This window comes from Peromyscus californicus, unplaced genomic scaffold (genome assembly GCF_007827085.1).
Source record: "Peromyscus californicus insignis strain IS unplaced genomic scaffold, ASM782708v3 Scaffold_13__1_contigs__length_99412109, whole genome shotgun sequence".
NCBI classification, from domain to species: domain Eukaryota; kingdom Metazoa; phylum Chordata; class Mammalia; order Rodentia; family Cricetidae; genus Peromyscus; species Peromyscus californicus.
The window spans coordinates 84,842,703-84,868,930 of record NW_026294424.1 but is presented as its reverse complement, the minus strand read 5'-3'; the positions used below and the strand labels follow the sequence as shown (position 1 = coordinate 84,868,930).

The window sequence follows — 26,228 nt, the reverse complement described above, 5'->3', positions numbered from 1 at the left end:
ACAGGGTCTTTCTATATATAGCCCTGGCTGTCCTGGAACTCTATTCTTTATAGATCAGGCTAGCCTTGAACTCAGAGAACCACCTGCTTCTGCCTCCCAAGTGCTGGGTATGCGGCCACACCTGGCCAGCCCAAAGCAAATTTTCTTGAGTGTAAATAATGAAAACATCATACTCCTGACACAAAATTCTTGTTCTTGGAACGAAGACTGAGGGGCCTTTCTCTTTTTGCCTTCTGTCAATTTCAGTTTTTCTGTAAATGAAGTTAGTACCCTCGCTATTCAAGGAGGTAAAGGAAGCAAGCGTAGGGTACTCATGAAACTCAAGCATAATGTGAGGCTGCGCATTGGCCTTTAATCCCAGTACTCAGGAGGCGGGGCCAGGCAGATCAGAGTTGGAGACCAGCCTGGTCTACAGAGTGAGTTCCAGAGCAGCCAGGGCTACACAGAGAAACCTTGTCTCAGAAGGGGGTGATGGTTGTGGGAGCATAAAACCATTTCTTAATGGTTGGTCATTTTTAGCTTCTCTCCTTCAGAGCTTGCCCCTTATCTTCAGTCTTGAGAACAGAAGTTGCTTTATCCATACCCTCCTGTTTCTGTTGCTGTGGTTCTTGGATCCAAGGTCTGCCACAACAAATCTGAGTCCCTTGTCCTAAAAGTATGTGGCAAGCGTTGTAGTCATTTTAAAATGAGATCTAGTCTTAGTGTAAGAATGGGCCTTGGCCTAAGTATGAGCCCTGCAGAGGGAGTGGGAGTGAGCATCCTGCCATGGAGATAAGCTGGGGCTAAGCATGGGCAGTCTGTGATAGCAGTTTCTGGTAAACAGGCTGCAGCCAGTCGGAGACATTCTTTCCATGAATAAAATATATGTATAACCTTCCAAGGCTGGCAGTTTATTTGTCTGCATTTCCTCCTTATTGACCTTTTTCTTTTTTAATAAGAAAGTATGATTTCTTCTCCACAAATATTTATTTTGCCTCTTCTTTCCAAGCATTGAAATAACTACCAAAGAATGACATGAAATTTCACACAACTAATTGCAGTGAGTGAATTTTTTTATTGTGTTTTAATGCTTTTAAAGATTGAAGGGTCCTGAGAATACAGAGCCCCTGCTTACCACATGCAAGCCCTAGGGTTGATTCTCAGCTTCTATAAACTGCATGTAGGGATGTTGCACTATAATCTGCTTCTCAGTCAGTGAAGCAGGAGGTCAGAAATTTAAGGTCATTCTGGGCTACATGACACCCTGTGTCAATATCAAAGGTCCTTTTGTTTGAAAATGCTTGGGATCATAAGTGTTGAAATTGCAGGATTTTTAGATTTTGAACTATGCATAGGCTTCAACATCTCTAGTCTGAAAGCTGGAAGGTTCTGAAATTTGAAACTTTCACACAGTTGCATTAGTAGTTGTGGCCAAGTATTTGTAATTAAAATTTGATTTTCTGAAGAGCTAGCTATCACTAGTGATGGAGTAATGTCTCCTTAGTAAGAACATGGAGAAGAGGCCATTTAAGACCTCTCTGAAATGAATGAGAACTATTTTTTGCTTTGGATAACCTTATCTTTTCTATTGAAATCTGCTCTAATAATTTTTATTGTTTGTAGTGGATTTTTAAAATTAATTTTATTCTTTTGCTCACTGTATACATTGCCATTTTTTTTATGAAGCCATAATTTCATTTTAAATTTTATTCTGCCTTTTCTTTTTTAAGATTTATTTATTTATTATGTATACAGAAGAGGGCACCAGATCTCACTACAGATGGTCGTGAGCCACCATGTGGTTGCTGGGAATTGAACTCAGGACCTCTGGAAGAGCAGTCAGTGCTCTTAACCTCTGAGCCATCTCTCCAGCCCCTATTCTGCCTTTTCAATGTCTCATTTTAGGTGCTGAAGTTCCTAGCCCCAAAGTCTTTCTTTTTTAATGTGTATGGATGTTTTTGCCTCTGTTATGCGTGCAGAGGCCAGAAGAGGGCATTGACTGTACTGGAACTGGAGTTATACATGGTTGTGAGTTGCCACGTGGTTGCTGGGAATAAAAGCCAGGTCCTCTGGAAGAACAGCAAGTGAAAGTTGTTAACACCAAGCCATTTCTAGACCTTCTGTTCTTGTCTCTCCAAGATGGGTTTCTCTGCATAACAGCCCTGGCTGACCTCAAACTACCTTTGTAGACCAGGCTGACCTTGAATTTATAGAGTTCTGCCTGCATCTGACTCCTGAGTTTAAAGTTTACCTCCCTGGGATTAAAGGCATGCACAACCACACCCTGCTCTCTTGTTCTTTATTACATTTTCTCTACATAACTGACCATTTGTTGTTCCAGCATATTTATTCCCGTCTCAACTTCCTTATTTACCTTAAGTAATATTTTTAGTATATTAAGACTTTGGTCATTAAATATTACTATGTCAGACAGAAATATATTATTACCACTTTGGGTACACTGAAAGTAGGTAGTTTTTAGTTCAGTGATGTTAATGCCAGGCATGGTGCTTTTACCTAATTCCAGAATTCAGGCAGCCTGGGCAGGAGGATTGCTGTGAGTCTCTGTTGCAAAAACCAGTAATGTTGAATATATGTTCATCTCCCTCAATATGGGCAAGAGAGCTAAAACCCCTGACTCAGCTTTTTAGTCTTCTGAAACCACATTTTCTCTTTAATTCCCCTCTCCCTTTAAGACTTATCACACTGTAGATCTGGCTGGCCTCAAACTCAAGAGTGCTGCTATGTCCAGCTTTATTTATTTGTTTATTTTTTTAAAAATTTTATGTGTATGGTTGTTTTGTCTGTACCACATGTGTATCCCTAGTGCTCAAGAAGACCAGAAGAGGGCCTTGGATTCCCTGAGTTTTAATAAGTTCAAAGTTATTATACACTTTGACATGTAGACAGCATAAGCTATAGATTTCCTACCCATCTTTGAAAGAGCGTATTTGATGGTCCATCGTGGCCGTCGGTGATGGAGGTGGAAGCAGCTTTCCAATTGTGATGTGACTTGTGAAGGTTTCTGCTGCCTTCAAACCTGCTTCAATCATTTTCTAGTCTCCCAGTTAAAGTTGATAACATTTTTTATAACAAAAAATACAGGGCTTCAGAAAGATGGCTCAGAACTTAAGGGCACTTTCCAAGTTCAATTCCCAGCATCCACATGGTGGCTTACAATTGTCCATAAAATCCTAGTTCTAGGGGATCCTATACCCTCTTCTGATCTCCATGGGTACCAGGCATGCATGTGTTATACAGACGTATGTCGAGTAAACCACTCATATAAAAGCAATAAACTTTAAAAAAAAAAAAAAAAAGAAAGTAAGGCCAGGCAGTGATGGTGCACACCTTTAATCCCAGCACTCTGGAGGCAGAGGCAGGCGGATCTCTGTGAGTTTGAGGCTAGCCTGGTCTACAGAGCGAGATCCAGGACACCTGGAGCTACACAGAGAAACCCTGTCTTGAAAAAACAAAACAAACAAAACAAAACAAAAAAAATACAAGACTTGGCTCTAGTCCAGGCAGGCCTGAATGAACTCCTCATGATTTTGAGTGCCTCAGGTTGAGAGGCCTGCGCCACTAAACTTGGTTTACAAATTCATTTCTGTATTATAACCTTGGCAATGCATGCCTTTAATCCCAGCACTCAGGAGGCAGAGGCAGTCAGATCTCTGTGTGCTAGGCCATTCTTGAAAAACAAAACAAAAAACTGTCTAGAGGGACAGTTGCAAAAGAAGAAACAGCTAATTAGAACAGAATGTACCATTGAAGTCAATTCACCTCTGTGCACATCTAATACGGTGATTACAGGATGTCTTCGGGTATGAAATTACTTAGTTGCTTAAAGAAAACCTTCATTGAAATTTGTTAAAATAGGAATTCAGGCAGCGTTCGATTTGCCTGATGTACACTAAGATGTGTGGTTGGTTTTTGTTTTGTTCTGTGGTTTCCCTTCAGGACTTTGAAGTGTAACAAGAGGAGGCCTGGGCAGGTGACTTCACATTTACGAGTGCTTCCTGCTTTTCCAGAGGCCCCAGGGTTAGCTCCCTCGCCACTCACCTAGGGTGCTTCACTGCCACCTGGAACTCAAGCTCCAGGGCATCTGACACCCTCCTCTGGTCCCTGTGGACGCACACATTCGCACATGCACATAAATAAAAAGTCAAGGAGCCTTTCGAGGTTGTGGGTGTATGTTCCTGTGTGTTCTGTCTGTCTATCTACCCACATCTTTTGGTACTTAGGATTGAACCCAGGGCTATTTCTTGGAATCACTGTTCTAGTCTTCTACCAGTGAGCCATTATCAACCATATTACTCCTATGAAAGACAGGGCTGGAGAGATGGCTCAGGGGTTGTTGAGAGCACTGGCGGCTCTTCCAGAGGACCTGGGTTCAATTCCCAGCACCCACATGGCAGCTCACAACTGTAAGTCCAGTTCCAGGGGATCTGACATCTCACAGACACATACATGCAGACAAAACAGCAATGCACATAAAATACAAATGAATAATTCAAAAAAATAGTTAAGACATAACAGCAACATTTCTGTATATTACCTATGTTTCAATCAGAAAAGTCAAGATTTTTGTTGTTTTTTGTTTTAACTTCTCAGTGAAGTCATGGCTACACAACTAAAACTCTAGACTTGAAACCAAAAACAAACAAAAAAAATGTTTGTGACATTCTCTCCCTGCTTAGAAGTGGAGGTCAGGAGACAAACTGAGAGTTAGTTCTCTCCACTGTGTTTATTGGTCTTGGAGTGGAGCTCAGGTCAGGCAAACCTTTATCTCCTGAGCCATCTCATCTCACTGGCCGCCTTCCTCCTCCTCTTCCTCCTCCTTCTTTAAAAATTTTCTTTTGTGTGTGTGCATGCCTGCTCATATGTATGTGTAGCACATGTGCGCATGGTACCTGTGGAGGTCAAAATAGGGTATTTGGTCCTCTGGAATATGGTTGTGAGCTACCATGTGGCTGCTGGGAACTGAACCTGGGTCCCCCACAAGAGCAACAGTGCTTTTGCTGCTGAGCATTCTCCAATCCCAGATTTATTTTTAATCATGTGTATTTGGGTATCTGTGTGTGAGTATGTGTACATGGGTACCTTCAAGGCTAAAGGTTCAGATTCCCTGAAACTGGAGTTACAGGCAGTTATGAGCCACCTAACATGGGTGCTGGGAATCGATTTCTAGTCATTTGGAAGAGCACCACTTAACCATGAGCCATCTACAGCCTGCTGCCACTTATGCTTCATGTTGATTATAATTAGACTGCTCTGAGGGCTCTATGTATAAGTAAATAATAAGTTACATTTAACAAAGCTTATTTTTCTTTTTTTTATTTAATGTGTGTGAGTGTTTTACCATTCTGTGTGCCTGGTGCCCAAGGAGGCCAGAAGAGGCCTACAGATCCCCTGGAACTGGAGTTACATGGTTGCATGCCTTAATGTGGATGCTGGGAATTGAACCTGCGTCCTCTAAGAGCAGGCAGTGCTCCTAACTGCTGAACCATCTCTCTAGCCTGTTAATAAATTTTTTTGTTTGTTTTGTTTTTTGAGACACATTTCTCTGTGTAGTGCTGGTTGTCCTTGAACTCACAGAGATCCATTCACCTGCCTGTGCCTCCCAAGTGCTGGGATTAAAAGGCTTGCACATCACTGCCTGGCCTGTTAATAACATTTTAAAAATGGTGTTAGTTTACTTTATTCTCATTTTTTGTCTGTGAAGATTTATCCATGGTATTTTACAGGGATGATTTAATGGCTATTTGTCTTTGGTTTTCTCCTTAGCATTTGACATTGTGCAGCAAAGAAATGGTGATGGAGAAGCCCAGTCCGCTGCTTGTGGGGCGGGAGTTTGTGAGGCAGTACTACACTCTGCTGAATAAAGCTCCTGAGTACCTCCACAGGTAAAATAAGACCTTCCTTCATATATATATCTGTCTGTTCTGTCTCATAAGTTGATAAGACCTTTGCAAACAGGAAAAACATGTCATGTCATATAGTATAATACACACACACACACACACACACACACACACACACACACACACAAATGCACACACCCTCCCCCACACACACAAATGCACACACCCTCTTTAGTATTTCATGTTTCATTATTCTAATGTGAGGCTTGACTTACTAAAGGGTTCTAATGAGCAATTAGAAATCAATGACTTAAATGTATCTTTTTAAGTTCTCATGGTGTTGTGAAAAACTGCTGTATACCCGCGAAAGATTTTTATTTCTTCTCATCTGAAAAAAAACAGTATTAGCTTGTGAGACACTATTGGTAGCCTTGTTCACTATTTTGACAAGAGTTAACATCTGTAAGCTGAGACTTTCCCGAAGTTGAAATGAAATGTGTGTAGTGTGTCGTTCTTGCTGAGTCCCAGTCTTTTGGCTGTGCTTGTGCACATGAAAGGGGAGACGCACAACAGACAGACAGAGAGGAGTCTATACGATGCTGCAGGACAGAGTTGACGATGACTACATCCTTCTTACCTCCTGCTGCAAGCCTGTTTCTGATTCTTCACCACTTGGCCGTCTCTGGCCCGGGTACTGATCTTGGTAGGTCCTAGGTGGGCACTCTGAAGGTGGACTTGGCCCGTGTTGATATTCTCTGAGGCAATGTGGGAGAGGCTGGTTCTGTTGTTGCTGGGTCCCTTGCTGTGAATCCTTTCCTTTCTCCCGTAAACTTTATGCTGGTTTTACTCAAGATACCGTGGTTATCTCTCAAGTGTCATACTTGACAGCTGAGGCATTAGGAATTAGGACAAATAAGTAAATAAGCTACCCACAGGCAGTTTCCAAGTTTCAGCGTTGTACTGAAACATGAAGTGTATAAAATGTTTTAATTCCCTCAGATATTTGGGAGTGGAAGGCATTAGGATCTTTATATGAGATTTGGTCTTTCAGAATATCAGTAGTCTATGTTTTTTTTTTTTTTTTTTTTACATTTTGTTTTTGTTTTGAGTCAGGGTTTCACTGTCATGGGTGTGGCTGACCTGGAACTAGCTCACTATATAGATTGGGCTGACCCCAACTCAGAGTCACCTGCTTCTCTACCCTCTCCTTCATTTCCCAGGGCTGGGATTAAAGCTTATACCATCATGCCCACTTTAGGTAGTAGTTGTTGGTTTGGGTTTTTTCACTTTAATAAGGTCTCTAGTTCTGGCTAGCCTTGAGCTCAATGGCAGTTTGCAAGCCTCAGCCTTTCTAGGTGCTGGATTATAGATGTGAAGCCCCATGTCAAACATTCATCTCTCTCCTCTCTCTCCTCTCTCTCTCTCTCTCTCTCTCTCTCTCTCTGTCTCTTTCTCTCTCTTTCTGTCGCTCTTTGCCTCTGTTTCTCTCCTTTCCTCCTTCCCTCCCTCCCTTTCCTTTTTTTTTTAAAGATTTATTTATTTATTATGTATACAGTGTTCTGTCTGCATGTATGACTGCAGGCCAGAAGAGGGCACCAGATCTCATTACAGATGGTTGTGAGCCACCATGTATGTGGGTGCTGGGAATTGAACTCAGGACCTCTGGAAGAGCAGCCAGTGCTCTTAACCTCTGAGCCATCTCTCCATCCCCCTTTCCTTTTTTTTATAGGAAAAAAAGGGAACAAAGTTAGAAATAAGGTTTTGTTTTTATTTTTATTTATTTATTTTTTGAGACAGGGTTTCTCTGCGTAGCCCTGGCTGTCCTGGAACTCCCTCTGTAGACCAGGCTGGTCTCGAACTAAGGCATGTGCCACCACCGCCTGACTAACACTGCTAACTACTAGTGTAACTTTCAGGCTAGCAACATGACATACAGGGTAAAGGAATTTGCCGAGTTCCATCATTAAAAGTGGAGGGAGGCTTCTCATGGTTGTCTTCTGATCTCCACACAAACACATGTGTACATGCACATCCACAAAGTAATTTTTCATAAAAAGGTAAAATGGTATGTTTTCCATATTATATCTAGCTTGTTTAACCACTTTCCTTTTAATAAAAATTTCTTAATAAAAGTTTCTTTTTTTTTGACACAGGGTTTTTCTGTGTAGTTTTGGTGCTTGTCCTGGTTCTTACTTGAACTCACAGAGGTCTGCCTGGCTCTGCCTTCTGAGTGCTGGGATTAAAGGCGTGCACCACCATTGCCCAGAATAAAAATTCCTTAATAAAATTTCTTAAACTTTTCATAAAGGGTTGGAAGGTGACTCAACAGTTAAAAAGCACTGTTGATCTTGGAGAGGGCTAGCGTTTGATTCCCAGCACCTACCTATATTTCAACTCACAACCATCTGTAACTAGTTTCATGGGATCCTCTGTTCTCTTATGACTTCTGAGGGTACCAGCCATGAACTTGGTGCATTACATACATACAGGAAAAATACTATGAATAAACCTAAAAAAAAAAAAAATGAAGTTTTTAATACTATTCTCCTCCTCAGACAGCCATTTATTTATATATCTTAGTAGTTAATTCACTGACATGAATTTGAGGCAGATTAATTGAGCATCAGCCTTGTTACCAGAAACACTAATTCTGTGAGCATTGACTCAATCCTTAAACCACCATGGGAAGTAGTCATGTTCTTGTTGATGATAAGGACCCTCTATCTGTTGGCACCACAACTCTAGTGGCCCCTAACCTTTCCTTGATATATCTGTCAATGCTTTTTGCAGGTTTTATGGCAGGAATTCCTCCTATGTTCATGGTGGAGTGGATGCCAGTGGAAAGCCCCAGGAAGCAGTTTATGGCCAAAATGTAAGTCAAAAATGATCTATTTTCAAGTGTCTTTGAATTAAGACAGACTTTAAAAAGTAGCCTTTCTGGACTCGCCGAGTTTCTCTGGTGTGATCCTTTGCTATAAAGAGTCAGTTTTAGTAGAAATGTATTGTATTGGGATGTATTTAAAAGGAGAACATGGAATGTTGTATTTTATATGTGAAGTAGTTGAGAAAGTACATTTCTCGTGCTCTAGAAATGCACAAAATAATTTATCTTCATAACTGGAGACTTGAATTTCGGGCTTCAGTTGGACTTGGTGAAGGATTTGGACTTTGGTAGGATTGGGCCTTAGCAAACGGGAAGAAGTTGGGTGTAGGAAAACAGCATCAACGAACATCCTTGGAAAGTAAACTTAGGTGTGAGGTCAGAAGGCAGTTAGTTGGTAAGAGTTTGTGAGAAGGATTAGCTGCACAGAGATGAAGGGAAAGCTGTATAATGTTTAGACACAGTATCAAGATGCATTCTGATTTCTTGTATAGAGGTGTGATACATTAAAGATGGTAGTTAACAGGCAGTTTGATTGTAATAATACACAGTTTTCTGGACTGGATTCAAATTAATGCAAAAAAGGCAAATAGTTAATCTTTTTGGTCATGAGGAAATAAGCCATGTATGTACGTATAGTAATGTGTAGTTAATGTGGTGGCACACGTTTTTTTGTTTTTTTGTTTTTTTTTTCCTCTTCACCCCTTTTCTCTGTAAAGGATATACACCACAAAGTGTTATCTCTGAACTTCAGTGAATGTCATACCAAAATCCGTCATGTGGATGCTCATGCAACCTTGAGTGATGGCGTAGTTGTACAGGTGATGGGCTTGCTGTCTAACAGTGGACAGCCCGAGAGGAAGTTTATGCAAACCTTTGTTCTGGCTCCAGAAGTAAGTTTTCATTTTGTGTATTTTCTATTTATGTGGTTTGTTTGTTAATGGTTTGTTGGAATGCTAAAAAGTTTCTTCCTACAAGTTCGGATTTGCTTATTGCTATTTTTTAAAATTAATTAATTGAGGGCTGGAGAGATGGCTCAGTGGTTAAGGGCACTCACTGGCTGCTCTTTCAAAGGTCCTGAGTTCAATTCCCAGCAACCACATGGTGACTCACAGCCATCTGTAATGAGATCTCACGCCCTCTTCTGGCCAGCAGGCATGCATGCAGACAGAACACTATACATAATAAATAAATCCTTAAATAATTAATTAATTGATATTTTGAATTTTACTTATTTTTAGGTGTATGGGTGTTGTGGCTTTGTCTGTACCACATGTGTGCCTGTGCCCTTGGAGGCCAGAAGAGGGCATTGCATGCCCTGGAACTGACATAGACAGTTGCCTCGTGGGTTACTCGGACTCAAACCCTGGTCCTCTACAAGAGTAGAGCTAGTGCCCTTAACCTCTGAACCATCTCCCCAACCCTTTTAATTTTGTTTCTTCTGTGTTTGAGTGTTTTACCTGCATGTATGGATGTGTGCCTGATTGCTGAGGAGGTGGGAAGGGTATCAGATTTCTAAAAGTGGAGTTACAGAAAGTTGTGAGCCACTGTGCTGGGGAATTGAACCTGGGTCTTCAAAAGCAGCCAGTGTTCTTAACCACTGAGCCATCTCTCCAGTCTGCTTGCTGCTGTCTTTGGGAGATTTTAACAGGTGTGTTGATACCGCTTATTTGGACATTGTGTGTACGTGTGTGTATGTGTGTGCTTTAAAGTTTGTGTGAAAGTGGGTGATAGATAAGAAAAGAGGATTGGGGAATATGGCTTACTGGTAGAACACTTGACTTTGTGTTAGACTGTGAATTTGGTCCCTGGGACCATAAGACAAAAGAAAAAAACCCACATGATCGTAGAAATATTAAATTGTATTTTCAAAGGTTTTGAAAAGATGGAAAAACTTTGAGTTCTGTTTGTTTATGAGAAGAGTTTCTGAATTGTAATAATTCCTTATTTTTAAGCACTAAAGTATACATGGTGCTGAGCTTTATTTTGACATTTTCATATGTGTCTATTATTAGTATTACGATTTTTTTTTGGACAGAATCTTTGTAGCTCAGCTGAACTGGGATTTGTGGCTATTCTCTCTCTCAGCCTTCCAAATGGAGAATTACATGTTTACCACCACACTTACCGAATAGTCATTTGGTGTTTTTTTTTTCTTAGTTTTTATTGGTGTGAACATCATAACATGCTCAGCTTTGGGTAATTATATTTAGTCCAGATCATTTCTGTGGTACTAAAATTGAGATTGCATATTGTTTTTTATAGGGATCTGTTCCAAATAAATTTTATGTTCACAATGATATGTTTCGTTACGAAGATGAAGTGTTTGGTGATTCTGAACCAGAACTTGATGAAGGTGAGCTTAACTTGAAGGGAAAACATTTTCTCAGTATTCTTCACTCAGGCATTTCTAGAAGTATAGAACTTTGGGAAATTTGTCATTTTTCTTTTGGCTGAATCAAACTCTCCTTCCTTTAGTTTTTGTTAGGGGCTCTATGTGTGTACATGACATGATGTAAAAGTCAAACCTAGGAAGTCTGTGTAGGCGACATGTCTGTAGATTCCATCCTGTACTGTATAGGTGACAGGTTCAGAGATTTCATGCTGTACTATAGAGTTGAGTACATGTTCTGGAATTGTTTTGGGGACCCATGCACTTTTATCAAAATGAACTAAGTGACATAGAACTTTCTCCTTTATTTTCCCTTATTGTCTGTTGCCTGTCCAAGCTGTGACAGTTCTATGGTTATTTATTGATCTTCCACTGAGAAAAATAGGTTTTTTATTATTACTACTCTTAAATAGATATGACAACAGAAACAATGGTTTTTGGCTTCCTTGCAAGCTTTTCCTTCCTTTACTAACAGATCTTGTTAAAATAGAGCAGAGTCATCAAATTCTGTCCGTCTTGTTCTCTTTATTTGTGGGAACAGGGAATAGTCCAGTGAATGACTGCTTTGTAAGTCTGCTGACTTCCTAGCTTACCCTTAAACATCCTGTAGTATGTAAGAGAGAATGTGAGCCCTCTTAAAAAGATGTGGTCCATTATGTATTGTCAGAATCCGAAGATGAAGTAGAAGAGGAGCAAGAAGAAAGGCAGCCATCTCCTGAACCTGTGCAAGAGAATGCTAACAGCACCTACTATGACGCCCACCCTGTGACGTAAGGCTACCTAGCAGTCACAGGCCTGCATTTGCGCTGGCCTGCAGTGGAGTTGTTCCCAAGTTGTTGTTGGAAGTCAATGGTTTTTCGTTGGTGCTTGGTATCGAACCCCAGACCTTTGCATGTTAAGTGCATGCACTTGGCCACAAACTACATCTTCAGCCCATGGAAGTACATTTTGGTTAAAACTGCATATTTAAGCCAGTATTTGGTTACTTATGACATCTATCAAGATACTGAAAATGATTAATTCAAAAATTCCACATGATTTGTATCAGAGTTGTGGTTGACTACAGATAATATAGACTGTTTAGGACAATACACTGAACTTATTTCAATAAACTTTTATATGAAACATGGCGTGTAGGGGACAGGTGGTTCAGCCAGTAACGGTGCTTACCCTGCAGGCCTGGTGTCCTAAGTTTCATTCCTGAGGTAAAATTGGAAGGAGATAAGTGGCTCCTTGAAGTCCTCTGATAGTCATGCACTGTCCCTTCACACACTAACTAGAAAACAAGCACAGGAGTTGTAGTTGCTTAAGTAAGCGTTAAGTAATCTAGATTTAAAATGAGGGCTGTGGCCGTAGAATGGCTCAGCCATTAAGAGTCCTGGTCCCCAGCACCCACGTGGCAGTCTGTAACCCAGACATGGGAATCTGATGCCCTCTTCTGGTCTCCAGGGGAAGTGTATGTGTGTGATACACAGATACACATGTAAGCAAAACACCCTTATGTGCAAAGTAATAAAACCGTTTTTAAAATTGGGGCTGGATGTGAGTGCATACCTTTAATCCCAGCACCCAGGGGAGGCAGAAAAGTAGGTGGATCTCACTGAGTTTGAGGCCAGCCAAGGATACATGGTGAAATTCTGTCACAAACAACAAAACCAACCAGACAGAAAGCAGGGATTAGACAGGGTGTGAGTCTCTGTGGCACAACAGTTTTGCTAGTGTGTGCTCAGCAGGCAGGACTTGGATCTCATCCCAGCCACCACATGTGAACACAGAACAGGTGACAACTGTAGTCGGGAGTTTTACCTCATTTGATCTCCTGGTGACCTCGATGTTTCATTCTAGTAATGGCATAGAGGAGCCTTTAGAAGAATCCTCTCATGACCCTGAACCCGAGCCCGAGTCTGAGACGAAGACTGAAGAGCTGAAACCGCAGGCGGAGGAGAAAAGCCTGGAAGAGCTGGAGGAGAAGTCCACCACCCCTCCTCCCTCCGAGCCCGCAGCCCTTCCCCAGGAACCGCCAAAGGTGAGGCCAGAGGGACTGTTCAGACCTGCAGCCTCACCTTTTCAGACCTGGTGCCATTAATGAAGCATGAGTTTGGTCTGTTATTTGATATAGTAAGCTATGCTTGTATGTATATGAAAGAAACTGGAGTTTTTGTTCTGGGGAGTTTTCATGGTTTTTTTCCACCCCAAAAAATGTTCCTAAGAAGGAAATTGATAACATGAGATTACTCTTGTCTGTATGCAGTGTTGAATGACTTACATGAAATTATTCAAGGCCATGTATGAGGCTTTCAGTTGCTCATCTCTTCTGATGCTCCAGGAGTCATGCAATGTCCCACCTGAAGTTGATCTGTGAGAGATACCTGTTTGTGATTTAAATGGGATCCGTTTCCTTACTATACTAATTCTCTTGTAGAGATGTGTGACATCCATAGTATGTCATGCAAAACTTCTTTATCTCTGTGAAGTAGAAGGTTAAAGTATATTTGGGCAGTGAGAGCAGAGTAGTCAAGAGTCCTTGTTCAATTTGTAAGTGTCTGTTAAGTTTCCAACTAGTACTCTGTTCTTTTCTATTCTTCCCCTTTCCCCCAACACCATCACTCACACATCCTGTCTCCCCCAAAAGGGGAAAGAAGTCAGTTCTATCTGGTCCAGTTTTTATAGCATGTTTAGTTGATAGTGCTTTTGTTTGCCACTTGCTTTATACAGGAACTTGGTGTGGTTTTATTTAGCAGTTCAGACAAAACAGTCGTATCTTGCATAATGAGATTTTGAGAGCTGGCACACAGACTGGCATGTGTGTGTGTGCCTTTCTTTTAGGAGTCCGTCAATATAAAGGAACAGTTAGAAATGAAAACAGATTATATATTTGGAAGTTTCCCTGTAGGAATGTTGGTGGTTTTCCATGATTAGTAGTCTAGGTTTGTTGCATTTCCTGCAGGCTTTCTCCTGGGCTTCAGTGACCAGTAAAAACCTGCCTCCTAGTGGTACTGTTTCTTCCTCTGGAATTCCACCCCATGTTAAAGCACCAGTCTCACAGGTAACGATCTGTGAACACATTGGATTGTATCCTTGTTACATTTGCCAATTGCTTAGTTTTTATACATTTTTAAGCGAGTCAACCAGAACTATGGATTAAACATACAAAAATGTATTAAATGTCAGTGCACCCACTTTAAATGCCAAATCTCTATTAATCTTACAGAGGTGGTATTTGGGGTTTGGGTTTGTGCAATACAGATTAAGTTGGTTTTATTAATATATTGTTGTCATTTTAAAGGCTTCTTTAGAAAAATACTCCTTTTGAAAAGTTTACATCTTAGCAAGAATATTTTAGGTAAGAAATTTGGAAAGGCACAAAATAGAATGACATTTAAAAAATGATTGTTCTAAAGAAATAGAGAATTTGATGTGTGTGTATATATATAATATATATTACACGTATATATTATATATGTATATTTGCATTGCCTAAACTCAGTCTGGTTCACACAGTTGAAATGAAGCCTGTACCAACTTATGACTGTAGTGTTCACCGTAACTGAGCATTTCAGTATTCTGCTTTGTCTGTTTGTCATCTTCCATTTCAGAGCTTTCCAAAACTGTGGAAATAAGACACTATTTATGCTTGTTAGATAAGGTCTAAATTAAACTGGAATGAAGTTTATTGGCATATTTAAATACCCAGTTTCCCCTACATTTTGAGTTGAGCTTCATTTTCCTAGAAAATGTACATTTAAAATGGTTATTGCATACATTCTTTAGATGATCTAACATTAAGACACTGAGGTTTTAAAAGTAGTGATTATCTTGTCCTCATGATGTTTCTACACATTATAATCTTCTATCGAATACATGGTACCATAATACCTTTGTGTTGTTTTTTTTTCCAGTTAAAAATTTAAATGTGGTTACTTTTGATCACAAGCCAAAATTCCACCCTAATGATTAGTGCTTTTCAAACCCACCTGGAGAAGGGACGAATGACTCAGGACTTTGAAATCTTGATTTCTGTCAGATTTCCAGTTGAAGTCTTGAGTTGTTTCAGAGATTTGATGACACTTGGTTTATTTTTAACTATTTTATGTGTCTGGGTGTTTTACCTATTTATGCATCTTGTGCATGCAGTGCCCTCAGAGGCCAGAAGAGGGTGTTGGTTCCATTGGGTCTGGAGGTACAGATGGTTGTGAGCTGCCATGTGGGTGCTGAGGATGGAACCCCTGGGTCACCTGGAAGAACAGCCAGTGCTCCTAACTAGCTGCTAAGCCATGGCTACAGCCCAACACTTGTTTTTATAAGTTTTATAAGTTAGTAAATCAAATTTTTTATTTGCCCTTCCAAACATTTTTATTTTCAGCATATTATATTCCCTTTTCTTTTTTAGGGGTTCAGATGGGACAGGGTCTCACTGTGTATAGTCCTGGCTGGCCTTGAACTCACAGAGATCTACTTGCCTGTCTACCTCCCTAGTACTGGGTTTAAATGTGTGCACAGATAATTCTTCCTTAGTCCTTCAAACCACCCTGCATGAGGGCAGTATTAACTGCCATTTTGGAGACAGGAAAGTTAAGGGCTAGCATAACTCACCCATGTTTGGACAGCTGAAATATAGGCTAGCTTTTGAGTTCACATAGGTACACATCAAGCACATATGTGGTTTTCTATGTGTATGTTTTTCTTCAGTACCTTGTGGAGGGTAATGTGTCTCTGTATTTACACCAAGGAAGAGTACTGTATTTAAAGAATGTCTTAACTTTCTAGATTCTAGACTCTTGGGTATCTTACATTTGAGTCACTTTTGAAGTTATTTTTATTTCCCACTCCAATAAGAAATGTTTAAACATTAAACTTTAAGGGGCTGGAAAGATTGCTCAGCAGGTAAGAGCATGTTATTGCTTTTAGGGGACCTGAGTCGAGGTTCCCAGCCCCCATGTCAGGTGGCTTACAACTGCCTGGAACTCCACTTGCAGGGGACCTGATGCCTCTGGCCTCTCTAGGCATCTGTACTTGTGCACACACCTGCCCACAGGCACACACACATACGTAGTTAAAAATAATCCAATGGATGCTTTAAGAATATCCTCATGTCTTTGTGCTTCTGTGTAGAATAAATTTGCGATATTTTCACTTAGTTTAGTGAACCTTCAGCTTCTTTTGTTACTTTTGAAAAGATTCATTTTCTTTAAGTAGATGATCTGGTAAAAGGAAGTTAAGTCTACTTTTAGGGTATTGATAGGCATTGAGGTAGATGTAGGTAAGTGGAGTTCTTGGTAAGATGGTTTTGCTGGAAACTGACTAGCTCTTCTAAATAGCTTGTGTTCAATGAAGGACTTGTGTATGGCTGTGCTGATACTTTTTGACTGTATTTGACCATTTTTATTTTATATTTTGTTTGACATTCATTTGTAGGATTTGCTATAATACTTTCTGGTTACATGAAGTTAAATGGAAAGCCCTAATACTCTGTAGGATATTAGCCATTTCGTCTCTTAGGAATGGCTAGCTTTAATCATTGGACACGAAGAGTTACAAGAACAGAGCTGGCTTAGCTAGCATTTGTTTCTTAATAAAAGGAACAATTCTTAGCTTTTTGAACGACTTCCATGCACTGGCATTCTGTCTACAAAGTCACATTTACAAATTACAAGATGGGAAATTCTTTAAACTTTAATTTTAAGTTGGTCTGAGAATTTATTTTGGTAATATGTTTTGAAATATGCAAAAAAAGATTTATTTTTATCAGTATGATGGTTTTTCCTGCACATTTATCTGTGCACCATATATGTGCAGTGCCTAGAGACATCAGAATAGAGAGAGCCTCAGAGATTCTGAAGCTGGAAAATAGAGGACTTTTAGCAACCATGTGGGTGCTGGGAACTGAACCTGGGTTCTCTGAAAAAGCAGCAAGTGCTCTTAACTGCCTACCCAACCCTCCCTCCCCCCCCTTTTGAGATACCTCTGGTTTGTGTACCTCTGGTTGGTCTGGAACTCTGGCAGTGTAGACCAGGCTGGCCTTAAATTCATAGAATTCCACCTGCCTCTCTGTCTCCTGGATGTTGAGATTAAAGGCTTGTACCATCATTCCCAGCACACATTTGCTATTTTTATTATATATAATCCAGTAAGTAAAATGTGTATGTTTTATATATTACATCCAGTAAGACACTAAAGTTTGAGTAGAGGACATCTATTCTTCAATTCTGATAGATACACAAACTGTACTGAGTTCTGCTTTGAGACTCCCTTAGTGGAGGTAAGCATATATTTCTAAAGATAGGCTTTTTTGAGGCATTACATTTTAGGTTGTTGATGTCCTGTTGAACTCTTAAGTACAGGCAGCAGGTATCTCATTGTCAGGTAGCATACTGTGAACCAATAATTGCTGGACATTGTTCAAGCACCATGCTTGGTTCTTCAGTAGTACACGTCTACAATCCCAGCAGCCAGGGAAGTAATGGTAGTAGCATCACAAGTTTAAGATCAAACTGGGCTGGGGCTGAAGAAATGGCTCAGTGGTTAAGAGAATTGGCTGTCCTTCTAGATGACAAGGGTTCAAGTCCCAGCACCTACATTGCAGCTCACAACTGCCTGTAACTCTAGTTCCAGAGGATCTGGTACCCTCACACAGATATACAAGACATGCAGGCAAAATACCAATGCCCATAAAAATAAATCTTAAAAAACAAAGCAAAAATGCAATCCTCTCAAGGATTGCCCCATCCCATATACACAAAGTAAGATAGCTAGACGGGCTTTATAACACAAATGAAAACTCAATCTCTCGCTGTGTATAGCTCTGGCTGGCCTTGAACTCATAGAAATTCACTTAGTCCCTCCTCAGTGCTGAGATGTGCCACCACACCCAGCAAAATTAATTTTGTAACTAGGCAAATTCCAGGACATGTGATTTCATCTTGTAGGAGAATATAGTCTACATAGAAAAAAAACCAGGCTGTAAGAAGTAGGTAAATCTTTTAAAATAACTGCTGTTACAGTTAATATATATCTTAGGGTTACAGTGACTGCAGTCTAAACGGTCAGTTTTAGAAGAACCATAGTTTTTTTTATATTTAATGTGTCCTTGCAAATTATAACATCTCAGTTATATAACTAATGAAAGACTGAGTACTGCTTAGACCAAGGTCCTCAGTGATTAAAGCACTAACTCCATATTCTGTTGAATGTTTCCAGTCTCCTTTGAAGATTCATTTAGCTTTGTCTTTTCCTTGGGTAGCAGAAAGCCTGCAGGGGTTGAGAATACTGAAATGCTATTGTGTTAGGGAAGTAAAGTAAAGGAGAGCATGCACGGGATGTGTTGTTTACAAGGTCCTCAGTGTATTTGAGTCAGTAGTGGACAAAACAGCCCTGTCACTTTCTTTCCCACCCAGTTAAGGAAGAGGGTTGGTCAGCCCTTTCTAAAGGGCTTCTTTGAGACGTTTTTGAGATTGTGGTCTTCTGTTTCAAGACGGCTTCAAACTTGAGATCCTCCTGCCTCAGCCTTCTGAGTGCTGGGATTATAGGCACTTGCCACCATGCTCTAAAGGGTTATGTGTTCAGACTATTAAAATGCTGGTTTCAAGATTATGGGATGGGGTTAGGAGATGTGACTGAGCACCGCTGATGTCTGAAGGCAGCAAACTAGATATTTATTGAGGAATTATGTGTCTTTATTCTTGTCTTTATAAGAAAGCTTTTTAACTTTGTCTTATGTATATGGAGTTGCTCATCTTGCATTTTGTGATATTTGTAGCAGTACTTAAGCTGTTTCATTGTGAGTATAATTTTAATTTTAAAGAGTGTTTTGTGCAAAAGTAGCTTAGTGTGAATTATACAATCTAGAGTGAGAATTAAGATCTACCCTACAGTCCTAGCTTGGTACAGAATATATTTTAAAAAGTATTTTTCACACATGTAGGAAATTATGTAAAAACATCATGAACTTAATATCATTATCCTTGCTAGTGACTTGCTAATAGTTACTTTGGTTGGTTTTTCTCCAGTACAAGTTAATTCTTTGTAATATAAAAATTTTAATAATTTTTCCATTATATTTTAGCCAAGGGTTGACGCTAAGCCAGAAGTTCAATCTCAGCCACCCAGGGTGCGTGAACAACGACCTCGAGAACGACCTGGCTTCCCTCCTCGAGGACCAAGGCCAGGTAAAGCTGAGCTCTTGACGGCCTTTCGGGTTTATTGGACAGTTGGAAAACACTAAACTTTAAAAACTGTATTGGGTTTCATACCCAGGTCCATGTAAGGCTATCTATCTCAGCACCATGTCCCTATCTCTATGTAGTCTGCTGAGATAGCCTGGGCTAACAGCTTTCCGGAGTGAGTTTGACATGCATTTTGAAGGTGTAAAATAGGGCATGCTCTATCATTTGCCTGTGTTGCTGGCCTCAGGAATTCTAAATTGAGCTGTTAGTAACTAGCTCACCCTGTACTCTTTCTTATCTCTTCAGGAAAAACAATTTACACTGATAACCTCTTAAATTCCAATTTTTCTTAACTTTGCATTGTTAGCTGAGATATGGTAGCTAGTATGGTTATTTGAATTGTGTGAGAATTTTAAGAATGCTTTTGGAGGTTGGAGAGATGGTTCAGCATTTGAGAGTACGAGTGACTCTTCCAGATGACTCAGGTTCAGTTTACCAGCACACACACGTCAGGTCAGAATTGTCTGTAGCTGCAGTTCTCTGGGATCTGACGCCCTCTTCTGACCTCTGTGGGTACTAGGTATGCATGTGGTGCACATACTTACTTATATGCAGGCAAAACACCAATACATGTATTCATAGAAAATGTAAGGCCTGGCGGAGGTAGTGCACACCTTTAATTCCAGCACTTGGATCTCTGAGTTCGAGGCCTGCCTGGTCTACAAAGCAAGTTCCAGGACAGCCAGGGCTGTTACAAAGAGAAACCCTGTCTTCAAAAACAAACAAATGAAAAGATAAAATTTTTTAAAAAGAGAGAATGCTTTGGATATGCAGGTGGATATGCTACTATACCTCAAATTTAGAAATGTAGTTTGTAGTTAAAAGTACGTGATGAATTCCAAAATTTCGGTTGGGAGCTTGTTTTAGCTTTGGCATTGACTATCATGATCTTGGATGACATTTTTAAATCTAGTTGCTCATTTTTTTTTTTTTTTTTTTTTTTTTTTTGCTTTTTTGAGACAGGGTTTCTCTGTGTAGCTTTGCGCCTTTCCTGGATCTCGATCTGTAGCCCAGGCTGGCCTGGAACTCACAAAGATCTGCCTGCCTCTGCCTCCTGAGTGCTAGGATTAAAGGCGTGCGCCACCACCGCCCAGCTTAGTTGCTCATTCTTAACATTTAGGTATTGTAAAATTTTTCTTGTGTGATTTCTGTCTTGTATGACTATTGCTATGTTATTGAGGTAATCAGGTAAGATTACTTATATGTGACAGTACCTTAGAAGGTAAGAGGCCCCAAAAAGGAAATGTTGTACCATTTGATTGTACCATACAAAGATGAAATGTTTTCTATTTTAAAAGACTAAGGAGATATTTAGTAGGAATGATTGAAAAATCTGCTTTGTTCTGGATTAGAGAGAAATAACTGTCCTTTTATTTATTTATAATCAGATCAGTAGTAGAAAGGACTGACAGTCTAGTCAGTAGCCACACTTCGCTATATTTACTACTTTTTTTTTTTTTTTTTTTTTTTTGATTTTTCGAGACAGGGTTTCTCTGTGTAGCTTTGCACCTTTCCTGGAACTTGCTTTGGAGACCAGGCTGGCCTCGAACTCACAGAGATCCGCCTGCTTCTGTGCTGGGATTAAAGGCGTGCGCCACCACCGCTCGGCCTATTTACTACTATTTACCTTCTAATAATACACTTCAGGGAGCACATCTGGTTTTATTAAGCCAAAGCAGGAATAGAGTATTGATTTTGTCTGTTTGAGACAGTACACCATTGTGCAGCCCTGGCTGTCCTGGAACTCGGAGATTTACCTGCCTCTGCCTCCTGAGTGTTGGAATTTAAGGCCTGCACCACATGCCCGGCATGAATATTGATCCATTGCTTTCCGCCTGTTTTTATGCATTGTCCCGTTCTGCTGTCTTTCAGGCAGAGGAGATATGGAGCAGAATGATTCTGATAGCCGGAGAATAATTCGTTACCCGGACAGTCATCAGCTTTTCGTTGGTAACTTGCCTCATGATATTGATGAAAATGAATTGAAAGAATTCTTTATGAGTAAGTGGTTTATTTTGCTCTTATATTAGACGTTAAAATTAAAACATAAGTACCCCATGTCAGACAAACACAGTTGCTCACCAGGGCTCAGTCCTCTCCTTTGTGGTCCTGACCTGCCCTCCGTGAGCAAGAGAATCTGGACTGGTTGGGGGTGTCCTGTCCAAGTGGACCACAGGACTCCACGGTTTTCAGTACAACACCACCACCACCTCGCATAACTTGTAACCTGAAGGTTCCCATTAAAGACGACAGTCTTGAATTTAAATACAGCCCTTTAAAAGGAAGAGATAGATATTTCTTTTCATAGTAAAGCCCAGTTTTTAAATTGCCATCTCCATATTGCATCTCACCTGCTTTCATCCTCACTTGAAGTGGTCAGAAGGGAAGAAGTGATGGTACCACGATTCCCAGATTGTTGAGTGTTGCTTAGTCTGATTCAGGAGATGAGAAAGAGCTGAACAAAATAATCTTACATTTAGAATTAGAAGACTTACTGGGAAAATGGGGAAAATTGTTTTGCCTTTCTGAAACTTGACAAGTAGTTCTTTTCTTATGGGAACTAATAAAGAGGAGGCGATACCTGTCTGCCACAGTTGGGAGGGTCTGAGGAGATACCCCACCTGAGCAGATACACTGTAACGATCACCAGGTACAGCAGCTTTGCCATTTCTATTTTCAGACTGATCAGAAACCTGGCGGTTGCTCACTCAACATTGAAAGTCACTAGAATGTTCTGTTAAAATATCTAACCGTTGGTGTAATGTATATTTTCACAGGTTTTGGAAACGTTGTGGAACTTCGCATCAATACCAAGGGTGTTGGGGGAAAACTTCCAAATTTTGGTTTTGTGGTTTTTGATGACTCTGAACCAGTTCAGAGAATCTTAATTGCAAAAGTAAGTGATTTAAGGGGCATAACTCAAGATTTTCCCTTTTTTGTTGTATATAGTATGAATTGAAACATTTTAAAACTGTAGAAAATCTTTTTTATGGTAAGCTAAAAATAGTTAATTGTGAAATGGTATTTATGCAAAGAATGACTGAAGAGAATATTAGTTTATTGTGTATCATCTTATATTTCATTTGTTCAGATTTCATTTGCTTGACTGAAAATGGCCAAAATTTGTATATTAAGACTTCCATTAAAGTTTATTTCTTGGAAGATTTTTCTTATTTATATATGCAAGTTACTGTTTGCCTCTTGTGTAACCCACTCCTGTCATTTTCCTCCTCTTTAAGCCGATTATGTTTCGAGGAGAAGTACGCTTAAATGTGGAGGAGAAGAAGACCAGAGCTGCCAGAGAGCGAGAGACCAGAGGTGGCGGAGAGGACCGCAGGGACATCAGGCGCAATGACCGCGGTCCCGGTGGTCCTCGTGGAATTGTGGGTGGTGGAATGATGCGTGACCGTGATGGAAGAGGACCGCCTCCGCGAGGTGGCATGGCACAGAAACTTGGTTCTGGCCGAGGAACCGGGCCAATGGAAGGCCGCTTCACGGGACAGCGCCGTTGAAGCCCACTGTCGGCCAGGTTGGGCAGTGGTACCGACTCACCGTGTCTGCATTCTTGTTCAGTTCTTTTGGCTTTGGAATGTGACACAGCCTTTTTGATCATTTCTTTGATGTGAAAAGCATCTTTTGGTTATCAGTTAAATTGAAGTGGACATTATTCCCCCAATTTCACAACAGGATTCATATTGTTAATTTATAAATCTAGACTTGGAGAATTAAGGACTGAGAAATGACCATATCTAAAACTGTCTACAACAAAATGAACTTAAAAGGACATGCCCTCTGAATTCAGGTCATTTGAGTTTAAAAAAAAAAAAAACCCTCTGCTGCACATTTTGTTTAAGTGTTAGCTGTTTCTGCCACTAATGTTGGAAACACAAATAGTGCGATTGGTGCAGTTGGAGAATCTTGCCTTTTTTTCTTGGCTTCCCCCCAATCCCAACCAACAGAAACTCGTTATGTATTCATCACAATGCACTATCGGGTACTCTGAAGTCATTAACATTGACATCTGCACCAGGAGGCGACAGGGAAAAACTCTTTCATCTTCTTTTCCAGTAGAGAATAGTTTGTGAAGTGATGAGGGCATTTTATCTGCTTGCTGTGACCAGCGTGTGCACACACAAACCTTAACAAGACTGCAAATATTCCAGAAGGAAATCATTTAGTTATGAATGAAATAACAAAAATGAGAACCTCAAATGCTGTGGTCTTAAATACTAGGCCAGATTTAGTGGCTCCGTATCTAAGTTTCCAACCTGCCCTCTTGAGTACAGGGATGGCTGGCTGCTCAACACACTCCTCCCCTTCCCTTTCTTGAAGCTGTGGACAGTGAAAACTGTTTCCTGTATTTTTGTTCTCTGGTAATGTAATAAGCATGATGGTGCCTTCTACAACACATCATTCCAGTCTGGCTGGTGATCTGTGCAGTGTAGTTATGAATTGCTGTGCTGCGAAGCCAAAAAGCTGCAAATGTTGAAGAAAATCACTGAAGTATAAAAATTGCAGTATCTTTAAAATCAGTAAAATGGATGCTTATATATCTTGTTCTTTAGTTAACATCTGTGTTCTGTGTGGGAGGGAGTCTTGTGTGTTTGGAGGGAGAGGAAGTCAGTTATTTGAGTAAGTCTAGTAGACTTTTAGCTCTAATGTGAACTATAAAACGTTATCACTTAATGCTTGGAAAAGTCAAACAACTTGATGTACATTTTAGTTACATTTTAAAAGCAGTCAGATTCCCAAAAATGGCAAGTAAACTTAAGTGAGGATACTGCAATTTTCAGAGGGAGAATGGCAGCTCTTAAGATCGGGGGGCAGGGAACTGTCATTCATTTTGCACAATTCTTGAACTGATGTCAGCACCCAAATGGCTCCTGAATTTAAGTCTGGGACGACATCTTTTTATTTTTACATGAATCTTTAAACAATTCTGTGAGCAAAGTTTCTAGCTGCTGGATTATTGTCTGTCTTTATAGCAGGTTCCAGTAAACCACAAGAATGGCAAAGGTTATCCGGTTTTATGGTTGGAACAATCAGTGTATATCAGATTTCTGATGTTTCAAGCAAGAAGCGGAGTAAACAAGTGTGACCACTTAAAGCTGCTTGTTAGTTAACATGGAAGACTTCTCCATTCTACCTTAATGAAAACAAAATACACACTTGACATGGTAGCAAATTGGTTCTGAACTCTGTGACTGTTTGCTAGTTAGTAAACTATTTTGTTGTTTTTGTCGGCTGGGCAATATGGTATGGGTAAAATTTATTGTCTCTTTCCCCTTTGAATGAGGTCTTCCATGTTTGAGGAGATGTCTTGCACTATTGCATATATTTTGTGGACACAGGTTTTTGTAGTTTCCATTTTGGAAGGCTAAGGTTTTTTGTTTGTTTGAAACAGTTTTACACTTTCTAATGTATAGTACTTGAAGTTCATACTAGAGAATTACTTTGGAATTTTGAAGCTTTTATCCAAACTACTTTGAAATACGTGGCTTTATTGTCAGTGGTTTTCCCCAAGTGTATTTTTCTTTTGTTATTATTCCCCCTTCCTGGTGTGTATGTGTGTATGTGGGTGTATTACGCACACATAGAAACACATGGACACAAGCATATGTATTTCCAATCCAAGATATTGCCCTGTAACCCACATAAACTGTTATGGCAACAAAAGACAAGAGGTGTTAAGTGTAATAGAAAATTGGAGCTAAGAGCCATTCAGCTTCAGCCTTTACATACCACAAATGAAACATTGAAACATCACATGGAGAAGTTTACATGGTGACTGTTCACCTGCAGTACTGTGGACTTTTAACATTTTGTCCCCTTTTCAGTGAAAAACTAAAAAATTACTCATCTACCATTACTGTTATTTGCTGATTTTATTTTATTTTGATGGTAATATTCTATCCTTATGACACTATTGCAACCAAATTGGCTTTACCATCTTGGCTTTAGTAGGTATAGAAGACAATGGATTACCATCTTTATTTTGTGATGTGTTAAGCATTATATGCTGGTAGAATCTAGTTTAATTGTTTCAGGTGGAAAGTATTCTTTTTGAGTTTCCATTTTGAATGTGTTTGGACTAAAACAATAAACTACTGATGTCTGCAGCATTTATCTATGTCCCTAATTTAATCTGAAGTTACATTACTCCAAGTATTTTCTCCCAGTTGCATTTCATACAGCCTGAATGAGAAAATAGTTCGAGCCAACTGCTTTTTGTTTACCACATTTGGTATATGAAAAGGCGGTGGTGGTGCACGCCTTTCATCTCAGCACTTGGGAGGCAGCAGGCGGATCTCTAGGAGTTCTTTTAAATGTTGATCAACAAATACTTTAAAAATAACATCACCCCCCCCCACCCCAAAACCTATCTTCACAATAGCTTATAACAAGGTTCTAGAAATGTTTTCCTGGAAAATAATTATTCAAAAGTACTTAGCCAGGTAGGGTGGCACACAACCTGTAATTCTAGCATTTGGGAGGTGGAGGCAGGAGAATCAGAATTTCAAAGCCAGCTTTGCCTATCTAAGTATGAGGTCAGCCTTGGCTGAGACACCCTTTGACCCTTGAACCCAACTCAGAAAACAAAAACTGTTCAAAATCATTGCAATGTTTCTAAAATAATGAAGGTTCCTGGTTGCTTCTGACAAATGAGGAAAAGGGCTGAAATCCCCAAATCTGTGTATGGTGTATATGTATCTTATCAATGTTTAATATCCTTGCAAATTAGAAGTCTTTAGCTTTCCACATTTCCTTGGAAATTAAGGAAGTCCAAGACAATATTTTTTGTAAGTAACTGACTTGTGCCTATCTGTCTCTAATCAGCCTTTCAGTTTGGAGTCACATCTCCACTGAGCACTTTGCTGTCGTGCTCCACT

The 26,228-nt window shown here is 40.0% G+C and overlaps 1 protein-coding gene and 1 non-coding gene across 7 annotated transcripts in view; both read left to right on the top strand.

The window, feature by feature from the left end:
- The window catches only part of G3bp2 (G3BP stress granule assembly factor 2), a 76,668-nt gene extending 51,208 nt beyond the window's left edge, over positions 1-25,460 (top strand). For 4 of the 6 annotated variants that reach the window (XM_052735369.1, XM_052735367.1, XM_052735366.1 and 1 more), the window contains 11 exons: positions 5,767-5,885; positions 8,634-8,715; positions 9,444-9,617; positions 10,990-11,080; positions 11,784-11,886; positions 12,962-13,142; positions 14,064-14,162; positions 19,179-19,281; positions 21,211-21,339; positions 22,116-22,234; positions 22,578-25,460. In XM_052735369.1, the coding sequence (XP_052591329.1) occupies positions 5,791-5,885; positions 8,634-8,715; positions 9,444-9,617; positions 10,990-11,080; positions 11,784-11,886; positions 12,962-13,142; positions 14,064-14,162; positions 19,179-19,281; positions 21,211-21,339; positions 22,116-22,234; positions 22,578-22,850 (1,449 nt within the window). In that variant the 5' untranslated portion in view covers positions 5,767-5,790 and the 3' untranslated portion in view covers positions 22,851-25,460. Of the gene's footprint in view, positions 1-5,766; positions 5,886-8,633; positions 8,716-9,443; positions 9,618-10,989; positions 11,081-11,783; positions 11,887-12,961; positions 13,143-14,063; positions 14,163-19,178; positions 19,282-21,210; positions 21,340-22,115; positions 22,235-22,577 lie in introns of those variants that run through there. The other 2 variants (XM_052735365.1, XM_052735371.1) reach the window with 2 other exon arrangements.
- On the top strand, positions 21,413-21,538 carry LOC128109189 (small Cajal body-specific RNA 23). The gene has a single exon (XR_008217729.1). It is a non-coding gene; the product is annotated as a small Cajal body-specific RNA 23 (non-coding RNA).
- Positions 25,461-26,228: the final 768 nt, after the last annotated feature.